The following is an 11,924-nucleotide window of genomic DNA, read 5'->3' as shown; positions in this document are numbered from 1 at the left end:
AAAATGGAACATCTGTCATGTAGTTCCTGCCTCTTTATTCATATCAAGTCACTGTGCTGTGCATGGATTCTGTTCCCTCTACTATTATGTCTACAATCTCATTCATAGATGGAGGGAGGAAGGGAGGGAGAGAGGGATGAATGCTGGATAGATGGTTAGATGGATGGATGGATGAATGACGGATAGATAAAATTAAATTCAAGATTCTTTAGAGACTGGTGTTAGCCACTGTGCTTCAAATCTTTTCTGAACTAAGGTAGGTAACTCAGGAATACTATATATTAACTTTCAGTTTTTCACTTTAAAGTGAGCAATAAGAATAGGGAAAACATAATACGATGACTACACTAATAAAATATTTTAAAACACATTTTGAGAAACCATTTCCAAAAAAAATGTGAAGTTCTAGAAATAAGAATCTTAACGTTTCTTTATGGCATTTATTGGTACTGGAACAAACCAAATTTAAGTCCAATGAAAGGAATTCTTGATACTATGTGATTTCAACTTCATTATGATAAAGCAGATGTCATTTATAAAAAAGGTCCAATGAATGGTTCATCCAAAGATATTTAGTAATTATAGACTGACTTGTTGAAGTTCTTTGGATGTGCAAAGATGCTTGTCCTTTTTTCCTGTTGATACAGAATTAATCCATGGCCTACGTTAATCTATGTCTTTGGGTAGTTGGGTTCAACTCTTAAGGTAACAACATTGTATTGAAAATACTATCTTACTTCTCATGATGAATACTGTTGTCTCATTTTCCTTTCTCTCATAGATCTGGCCACCAGCTTCCCAACAATCCGGATGTTAGCTCTTTTGAGTATTGGATGTCCACTGACTGTAAGACAATATATATAATTACATTAATAAATTTTAAATTATATGACAGAATGTATCATGCTTTTGAATAATTTAAAAATATTATAGGAAATCAGTTATGGTTGTTCTAAAACAAAGATTTGACTTGGGCACATTTCCTTCAGGTGTATTGTGATACATTATATATCATACCATGAGATTCAGCAAGAATTACTGTTGGACCAAAGAGTTGAGAGGAAGGATGGCAGAATCTGGATTCCACCAATATACAGCATACTTGAAATAAATAAATTAGATGCCACATATGTTTGACCATAAGAACAACAACATTGAAAATTTTTACATTACAATGGAATCAGTTCTGATACTGATATTCAAATCAATACAAAGCAGTATTTTTATAGATGGCTTGTACTTGATTCATCTTTATGTATAAAATGACTTCAAATAAATAAAAGCCATAGATTTACTGCAGACACCATTTTAGACAGTACTAATTTACAGATATGGTCATATATTTTGCCATTTAAAACCTATTGTTGTTATTAAACAAAAACATAACCAACTACCAAAAAACAGTTAAAGTTGTGAGAAGAACAATCCTCATTACTAACAGAAAATGAATGACTTGATGTGTTGTAAAAGGAGAAGCAGGGCATTGTTGTTTTCATGTTTATCTATATTGCCATTAGATAAAGAGCAAGGCTTATAATAACAAAACTAAATTAGACTACATTCAGAGTATTTATGAAATAATTAGTATTAGTAATTATCATTACAGGTGTAATCACAGGGAAAGGCAATCACCAATTGGTGTCCCAATATAGTAGTTACACAAGATAAGTGTGTTAGTTCTAAAGGTGAGATCTTAGGACTAAATGATTTCCTACTGCAATTTTTTTGATAATATGCAATACCAACCATATATTTCATCAGGCAGAGAATAGCTGAAATACAGGATTACTCAAAGTAGGTAAAATAGAAGAAAAAGTGAATATAATGGTCCAAGCTCTTGTTCTTATACATTTGTGAGTGAATCCAAATTTAATACTCAATCTTAATTTCCTTATTTTTGAAACAGGGATAATATCTATCCTGTCTGGTTGTTAAAAGGATCCAAAAACATATGTCAAGAGATATATGTGTAAGAATAATGTATTAATATTGACCCATCAATTATAAAATATACCACACTAATGCAAGGTGTTAATAATAGGGAACAGGAGGAAGGGGTCACAGGTGAGAGGGTATATGGGAACACCCTGTACTTGCCACTAGTATTTCTGTAAACCTAAGATTCCTCAAAAACATAAAGTCTATTAGTTAAAAATAAAGATATGTGTCTGACAATTCATTAAGTATTCAAAATATAGTTGCTGTATTATTATTATTTACACTATGACGTTATAATATATGTAGACTTTATAAAGAAATTTCACTAATAATTGTGTGAGATAATAGCAAATGTATATATATTGGTCTCTGTCCCCAGTTCCTGGCACAGAACTCTTAAAACGCTTACAATTTCCTAAGTGATAACAGCACTGGGAGCATCTTTTGTTCTAATGAGGTGATGCTGGGTGGGCTCCTGGATGGGGGCTGGTCACCAGAAAGACCAAGCCATGATTAAAAGCTTGGAACTTTTAGCCCCCTCCCCCCAACACTTCTCCAGAGAGGGACAGGGTCTAGAAATGGAGTTAATGGTCCACCATGCCTATGTGATAAAGCCTCCATAAAAATCCCAGTGGTACGGGGTTTAGAAAGCTTCCAGGTGGATGAAAACATCCTTGGACTGGAAGGGTGATGCCACAGGGACAGAAAACAGAAGTACAGGACTCTCCCAGATCTCACCCTACTTATCTCTTCAACTGGCTATTCATTGGTTTCCTTTATCCTATCCTTTAATAAACTGGTAAATATAAGTAAGTGTTTCCCTGAGTTCTGTGAGCTTCTCTTGCAAATTGATAAAACCTGAGGAAGGGGTTATGGGAACCTCTGATTTGTAGCCAAGTTGGACACAAGTTGTGGGTAACTTGATAACCTACTACTTTTAATTGGCATCTGAAGTGGGGGACAGTCTCCTGGGACGGAGCACTTAACCTGGGAGATCTGACTGGGATCTGACACTCTCTCCAGGTGGATTGTGTCAGAATTGAGTAAAATTGTAGGACACCCAGCTAGTGTCAGAGAACTGCTTGTTGACGTGGGAAAAAACAAAACTCACACATTGGAATTGGTGACCAGAATCTTAGTTGGCGACCATAAGTGGGACTGGGAGCAGAATCCTAAATTGTATAATGTATAATTTCATAAATATGTCAATTAAATAAAGGATCATTAATTTTAGGAAGGATAAAAATGTAAGTATACATGATATATTTTTAATTCTTCAAAGTAAATATTCTCGACCTTCATTTTTGTCATATGGCAGAACAGATTCAGAGAACAATCTTTTTGATTAAAACAATTCAAATTCTGAATAAAATATTAAGTGTATTTTAACTGCATTGCTAAACTGGCAGAGAAGGAAGAAAATGCAAAGGCCAAAAAAAAAAAAAAAGTAAAATCAGTAACCTTAGTGAATATTTGAGTGCTAAAGCCAGTTTTTTTTTCCTGAGGTTTTCTGCTGAGCCCTGGATATCTGAGCTTCAGCCTTGTGAGGGGAGTGGGGTCAGGAGGTAAAACATAAGGTTCACTCAAAATGGGAAGCCCGGCATGAGACCACAATGGAGTGCGGGGCCCCAGAGGGCTACACATCAGAGTAGGTGGGATAATATCACAAAATAAAGAGAGGGAGAGAGAGAGAGAGAAGGGCAGGGAAATGAAGGCAAGGGAAGAGAAGAGAAAACTTCAAAGAAGGGAACAGCAAGGAACCTTTCCCTTTTCCATGAGACTGGGTAGATGGAGCAAAGCCTCAAAGCTCCCATCGTTTGATGGCCTGGTTCATGTCACCTGTGTGGTCCAAAATACCTTAAATAAATTTAGAGTTTGTTGGGCCCCAAGAACAAATGAAAAAACCTCTCTAGAGGAAAGCAACTTCAACCAAGGTCTTTAAAATATGTCATAGAAACATATTTTATTAAACCCTTATATGTTACAATCAGTTTTAAATAGAAAAGCAGGTTACAAAGCAGTATCTACAATGTGATCCCAGATTTTTAAAAAGTTATATGCATAGGAAACCATGTACAGTATTAAATACCAAAATATTCAGTGGTTGGAATTATAATTTAGCTTTAGTTCTTTTCGCTTATCCATATTTTTGACAGAAGATATTATTTATGTAAAATAACAATATTAGAAATGTTCAAGTTTCTAGATTGGAATATATGGTAGAAAGTCATTTTTATTGTAGATAATGAATAATCAAAAGTTAGATCTTGTTGATATTCAATAATTTGAATAAATGATTTCAACTTGGGAAAATAATCAAATAAAAATAGATAATATGGTTAATATTCATTTAATAGGCTGTATTTTCAGAAAAGGGGTACTAAATTTTCCTCAAAGGCTCAAAGTAAGCTTTTGTCCTCTGTTTTCTTTTAAACCATCTCTATGTTTTTACGTTCACAAGTCTATTTTATGATTTTTCATGCCATTTCCATGACACACTCAAGGTTATATACTGTATTATTCTACACTATTGGCTACTTCCTGTCAGTGCTTCACAATGAATCTTTGTAGAGCAACTTGGAAAGAAAACAAACACAGACTGTGTTAGAACATAAAATACACATTTAGGTCATTGAGTAGTGTTAGAACATAAAATACACATTTAGGTCGTTGAGTATCTATTGAGTCCTATTTGTTCAGGTTCTTGCTAAGGGCTATGAGGTGATATAAAAGGCATTAGCTGAGACCTTTCTGGGTCTTCATTTCCTAATCCAGAAACAATAAAAAAAAAAAAAACAATTGCAATTATTATGCTACTCATAGACATTTAGTTTAAAAAATGAAAGTATCTACCTAATGTGATATAATGGCCCTGCCCACCAGAAGATTATCATAGTCAATACAAAGCAAAAATGTAGTCCTAGATGACAAACAATTAAGGACATATTTAAGTAGTTACATTTGATGCTCATATGTTGCAGGGGTCCAAATTTGAACCCAAGTTTTGTGCATCTGAGTATTTCAAACAGAGGTATGTCCACGAAGACTGGCAGAATAAATCCTCTAGGGATCTCTCTGCAAAGAAAGACCAAGAAATCTTCTTGGGGAAAAAAATTCTTAATATGAGAAGAGTGAGCTGAATATTTTCATCTTGGTCCAATAAGACGGTGGTTGTTGGCAGGGATGAGTGGTTTCATGTGCTCTGAGCTGCCTCTTGCTAAGATGATTTTGCCTTGACTCTGCATTCCCTTCTTCTCCACCCTCCCACCCCCCCAAAGAGATTCTGGCCTATAGCCTTGTGAAAGGAAGACTCAAATGAGAAAATGATGGCTGAAAAAAGCTATTTTCCTATACCATGTTCTCGGGATACTGAGAGAACAGGGTATCAGTGCTCTGAGATTAAGGGAACTGGGTTACAAAGGCCAGGAGAGCGATGGACTTTTCCCTTCAGCAGGTTGGCTTAGACCCATGTGGAATCCACACACCATGGCCTGGACAGGTGCTAGTGGCAATAGCAGCAGCAAGACACCTCCATCAGGCTTCCTGAGCTTTGGAGTGACAGCAGCAGACAGCACTGCAAGGGGGTGGGTGGGAGGGGGGCGGAATTTCTATGTTGCAGCTTAGAATGGTGTATTTATGAGCACAAGTGAGATATCCTAGGAGAATTTCTAGAAATAACTGCAGCTACAGGGATTGCTTTCAAAGAGACCAGAAGTTGCATAAGAGTAGGTAGAAAATTCTATGTGCCACTATTTTTGTGACTATGTATGTAGTTGGATATTGTTTTGAAATATTAAAGGTTTGTTTCCCACTCCTCACTATTCCTCGCTCCTAACTCTGCCATTCAAGCAATAGTAATGGATTCCTTGAGGCTGACTGAAAATAATCACCTCATTTCTGATGCATATCAATTTTGAAATAAGGAAAAAATTACAAAAGCTAATAAATAGTCTATCCTTGAGTTTTTAAATAATCAGCTCTCTCTTTTGTAATCTGTAAAAAAATGGAAAACATATAGTTATTTAATAACCATAGCTATTTAAAATGAGATGAATAATTTTGTGACATTCCATATATACATTACCCTCAAGCAGAAAAATCCTAGAACATAGAATACAATGGCATTTCAAGAAGGAGGTTTTCAAACATAAAGCAATAGCAATATTTTCTAAAGGAAGACTTCAACTTGGAAGAGTATGGCTTTGCTCAGAATGTACAACATTTTGGGGATTCAAGAAACTGGAATCTGAAGAACTTAGCACATGGAGCCATGTGGTAAGGAAGATTGTGTGATGACAATGAGAACCCTCTCCAACTTACAGAATTGGACTAACAGACTGGTGGAGGAATGAAAGAGGAAATATTGATGAACTCTTGAGAAAGTGCCAGTCACCCTATGCCCTTGTATCTTGCCCTGGGGGACCAGAGAATGGGAAACCTCAATGATAGAAAGCACATATAGGTTGTGGAAAAATCTGGGAGTAAAGGGGTTTTGTTGAAGGGGGCTGCAAACCCCTTAGAAAATGCCATGTGGCCCATATGGCGCTGCAGCAATAGCTATGGGCAGTGTCTAGGTGATGGCTCTGCAGCCTTACAGAACAAATCACAGCCCGATGCGATGTGAAGAGAGCTACTGAGATTCAGAGCATCCCAAGGGGATGTGGGAATTCTGAGAAGGCTGTCTGACTGAAGGATGCCTAAGGTCAGGATAGGGAGCAAACTGAGTATATGAACTTCACTACTGGGGCTGTGGCAGATATTAAAACTGCAGGCCAGTGAATGGCTCCCGGGGTCCAGATGGCATGATTCACACCACAGGTGGCCAGCAAGGAGAAGAGATCACATTGAGAATGTCTCTCACAAGATGAAGGAAATGAGAGAGCAGGCCTGTTATAAATGGGCTCCTGACACAAAGTAAGTAGGAATATAGGACAAAGTTAGAGGGTACACATAAACAGTAAGAGTAGCATAGAAACACAAAAGATAGAAAAGGAGCTTATAGAATATAGAGATGAAAGAAATCAGTCTGGTTACTAACAGGGTAATGTTTTCCGTGTGACAGACTTGACTCTACATACTGTGCAACCAGGAAATACAAATTTCATCGAAAGTGATAACTCACTGAATGGGGTGGGGGGAAAAGAAGCTTACCTAAGTAACTATGCAAAACAGTGTTTTGACTGGAAACTGTAGGCTAAAGACAAAATGCAGATGGACAGACACAGAAGGATAGATACTGAAATAATTATAACTATGTGTACAAACAGGGGTTTGTATTCATATATATATATTTCCTAGAGCTGTCCACTGAGAGAGCCTGGGAATAGTGATACCTCAGTAGCAATGAGCATATCTAGTGCTCAGATTTTGCATTCTGAAGACTATTCTCCAATAAAAGGAACCAAGACTCCTTGGAGAAATGGTTGGTTCTCTAGGACTAGGGCAGATAATACAAGATGAGTCTGCAGAATCTTGCAGTGCCAAAGGAAGCATTCAAAAACCAAAAGGGTAAAGGAACATTAAAGAGACTCAGGAACCAACCTGAAAAAGCTCCCAATGTCTAATGCTGAAACAATTTGAGCAACAACAACAGAATAATGTAGTTTTAGATTATAACTCATAGTAGGAAAGAAATATATACAAGTACATATTGATGTAAATAAATGATTGAATAAACAAAAGGGGAGAAAATATCTAATAATTCTTAATAATTTATGTCGATACTCCCACCTCCAGGAAAAAAGTTTAATTCCTCCATTCCTCCCCATTCCCTCCCCCAGTGTGAGCTGGACTTAGATATATGCTTTCAAAAAATAGGTTGCAGAAGGTGGGTGGGAGGAAAGTTACTTTATAGTGAGTGGAGAAACCTGACAACTACTACCTTGGCCAGGTGATTAAGGTTAATATCACTGGGGATAAGTCATATTGATAGCATGTTCCTGTTGATATGATGTGGTGAGGCGGGCACTTCACCTCTGATATTCTTTCAAAAAATGTATAATCTCAGCATTTAAAAAAACAATAACAATGAGAATAACAGCTGTCATTTAATGTACATTCATTCTGTGCCAGGCACTGTGCTGAGCACTTTACTTATCTTACTTTCTCTTTCCACCAATACCTGATGCTATCATTATTATTATTATAGGAAACTAAAAGACTCATATCAGTGACATGTTTCATTGGGCTATAAGTAATTCTTGATCTACATATGGACTGCAGAACCTTTTATAACAACTCATTGGAAACCATAGCACTCTATATATATCATTTATTTTTAAAGCAGGTCTAAGTTACATTATATTATTGCTTCTTTTTTTATACATTTGTCCTGTATCTTCAAAATATCAATAATTCACTTCTTTGTCTCAGTGCACTAATCTCTATGAGTGTGTCTTGCAGATAGATGAGTGTTCAATAAATAATTTTGATAATGCTTATTTTTGTTTTATAAAAATGACATCATACCATGCATATTTTGCTTTCTTCACTCAAGAAGGATTAATTCATGGAAATTCCTTCAAGCTAACTAGTATAGCTCTAATTCATTATTTTAAGTGGTACATAGTATTTTGTGATATGAATAGACCATAATATTCCTCTACTGATTAATGTTTACTTTGTTTCTCAGTTTTTCCAAAGAAAAATAATGCTAAAATAAGCATGTTTGTTTATTAGGTAGTGGTTTTATTTCCATGTGATAGATTCTCAAGATGGAGTGCAGAAACACAAGTATACACATTTTAAATTTTAATTGATTTTGTCAAGGTGCTTTCTAAAACACTGTAAAATTCATATTTCTACCAGCAATGTGTGACGGTACTTCTTTGTTCATATCCCAGCCAACAATAGCAATTATTTTGTTTTGTTTTAATTTTGGCCAATCTAAAAGCTGCTAATCTACTGAGTTTCCTCATCCACTAGTGACTTTGAGCATCATTGCATATATCCAATAGCTGTTGGATTCTTGTTTTGTGAATGGTTTCTCTACATTTTTTGTCTATTTTGCTATGATTGTTCCCTTGTTCCGATTTTAAATAGCTCACTGTGTTAAACCTCTGTCTTCAAAAACGCAATTCCACTCCAAATCAAAATTATTTTTAATTTTTTTTTGAATTTTTGAATTTTATTTTATTTATTTTTTATACAGCAAGTTCTTATTAGTTATCTATTTTATACACATCAGTGTATACATGTCAATCCCAATCTCCCAATTCATCCCCCCACCACCACCCCTCCACCACTCTTCCCCCCCTTGGTGTCCATACGTTTGTTCTCTGCATCTGTGTCTCTATTTATGCCTTGCAAACCAGTTCATCTGTACCATGTTTCTAGGTTCCACATATATGCATTAATATACGATATTTGTTTTTCTCTTTCTGACTTACTTCACTCTGTATGACAGTCTCTAGATCCATCCACGTCTCTACAAATGACCCAATTTCGTCCCTTTTTATGGCTGAGTAATACTCCATTGTATATATGTACCACATCTTCTTTATCCATTCGTCTGTCGATGGGCATTTAGGTTGCTTCCATGACCTGGCTATTGTAAATAGTGCTGCAATGAACATTGGGGTGCATGTGTCTTTTTGAGTCCAAATCAATTTTTAAAATAAATTTGCTTATGGTATTTTTTCATAGAAAAGTTTTGAAAGTTTTATATATAAGCAAGGCCATTTTTCTTTTCTTTTGTATTCTTTTTGAGTACTATCTTTCCTGCTCCTACCTTAAATATGTAGTTCTCTAGATTGCCTCTCAGATTTATTTATTTAGTTAGTTACTTACTTACTTACTTACCTATTTATTTATTTAGATGGTTGTTCAGCTTTCTCAACTGCCTCTTTTAGTATCTATTGATATTATCATATGATTTTTTTCTCCCTAAAAGTGTTGATGTAATAAACTATGGGAATAGAATCCTTAATTCTTAATATGGTATCATCCTTCTGTTTGGAACAGAATGTTTAATCGATGGCTGGGACAACTTACTTGTCTCCAAGTACTCTTTACTCATGACTACTAAGGCAAAGAATGCCAATTTCTTTCACCCTGTCAGAAACTTTTTTGGATCTTTAAAGCCCAATTACAAGAAATCAACTCTTAGTAAGAGCCCTTCAGCCAGGTTTACATAAAAGTGACCCGGGCATCTTCCATGAGCTGGTTCTCATTCTCTGACCAGTGGCTAAGCAATGAGGCTTTGAAGCAAAGACATTAGAGATGAAAATACAAGAGCAATTCTAGAGTTTTCAAATGGAAATTCATCATATTTCTTTAAGGGGGGTGATAGAAAAAGACGAAGTAACACAAGCGGAAGACTTTAGAATATATGTAAAACACACAAATAAGAAATTTCTCTGAGTTGATGTAGATCTTAATATTCCAAACAAATACATGAGATTAACTTGAGGAGGAGGCCCATCTAGAAAACACATTTTTAAATCCTAGGAAAAAATGTGTACAAATGCATTTTACCCCAGATGTTCTCCATAACTTAGTATATCTCTTGACCTTCCTTGGTTTTCCATCTCCTTATCATAAAATGAAAGTGGTATGCTATTATTACAAAAATCCACTAGGAAATACTCAAACAAGTGCTTCATTATTTATTTTAGTCTATATTAGGACAATAGCATAGTGAAGATTCAAACTGCTGAATTGCCTCTGAGAAGAAACAATCACAAGAAAATTAAAGTGTTCCAATATATGTGCACACTGGAAGAGAGCAAAGAATGTTCAAACCATCTGTATTATAATCTACTGAGCTCTAACTGAAATCCAATTGATCTTAATGGGATTTAGATAAGGACAAACAAAGCAGGATGGTCAGTATCTCACCAGGAAGTGATAAAAATTCTTTGACATTTTTAGCACAAAGCAAATTTTGGGATAAGCAAGACCAGAATTCAAATACTGACACTACTAACTTAGCACCTCTGTGCTCTCAGGAAAGATGAGCTTGCCTTTCTTCAACTGTAAAATGAAGATAATAAGAGTACTTACCTAAAAGGATTAGTATAGGAATTTAATGAGAAAATACACACAAAGCACTTGATTTAGATTTGAATACATCATAATTTCTTAATAAATTTTAGCTGTTGTTATTGCCCTTCTCATTTTTTTTTTTTTTTTTTTTTTGGTCATCCTCTACTGAGATGGAGATTAGTTTATCAGCATCTGCCCTAGTATATATTTATTTATTTATTGAGTATATTGAGGTTAAAAAAAAAAAGTGAGTTTGCTATGTGAATGCAACTTCCAGACAGGCAAACAACCTCTTCCAATGGACCGCCAATTTGTTTCCTCTAACTTTTTCCTATATATTCTCTATTTACCACTGATGTGCCTACATTCTGATGTGAAGACCACTGAAATGTGTAATTCTTTCTCCATTCTGATTGGGTTTCAATACACAACACTAGCTCCCCTGCCCACACACATTCCCCAAGTTAAACTCTGAGGAATATAAATTTCATTTTGTTCAATCTTCTTCCATTAATCGGATAGATAAATCTATCTGGTGTATATAAGAGATCTACCAATGCACAGCCCAACCTTCCTGCCCTCCCACCTCTCCCTTCTTTTATGAGCAAAGCTTGGAAATATTGAAAGACTCAGGCTGGTAGACTTCCACCAGTTTCCTTTTCCCAGACCTTGAATCTAGGCAATGACAATTTCTGAGCAAACATATTTATTAAGGTATTTAATCCCTTTCCATACTGGATCCACATCTGTGGAAAGGCTGAGAACAGGGTGTGTTCAAAGGGTAAATTCGCTCACAGTTATATTTTACCACTAGATGGCACTCTATGTCATAGCGAAGCAAATGTGGGGACACCTCCTACTACCAAAATGCTCTGCAGTAGGCACTTGGCCTGCACCTGAGAAACATCTAACAGAAACAATGACTTTGTCACACTGGAAGCAAATAATAATTTCCAATGTAAGACCAAGTCTGGCCTTGATGAGGATAGGAAAATCCAATT

General features: G+C 35.8%; 1 protein-coding gene across 1 annotated transcript in view; it reads right to left on the bottom strand.

The window, feature by feature from the left end:
• Positions 1-683: 683 nt before the first annotated feature.
• Positions 684-11,924, bottom strand: part of IQCM (IQ motif containing M) — a 483,123-nt gene continuing 471,882 nt past the window's right edge. The window contains exon 16 of the mRNA XM_061191607.1: positions 684-844. Within this exon, the coding sequence (XP_061047590.1) occupies positions 741-844 (104 nt within the window). The 3' untranslated portion in view covers positions 684-740. The remainder of the gene's footprint in view (positions 845-11,924) is intronic.

The sequence above is a fragment of the Eubalaena glacialis genome, chromosome 5 (genome assembly GCF_028564815.1).
Source record: "Eubalaena glacialis isolate mEubGla1 chromosome 5, mEubGla1.1.hap2.+ XY, whole genome shotgun sequence".
Taxonomy (NCBI): Eukaryota; Metazoa; Chordata; class Mammalia; order Artiodactyla; family Balaenidae; genus Eubalaena; species Eubalaena glacialis.
Note: the sequence above shows the minus strand (reverse complement) of the source record. Positions and strands in the feature narration are given on the sequence as shown.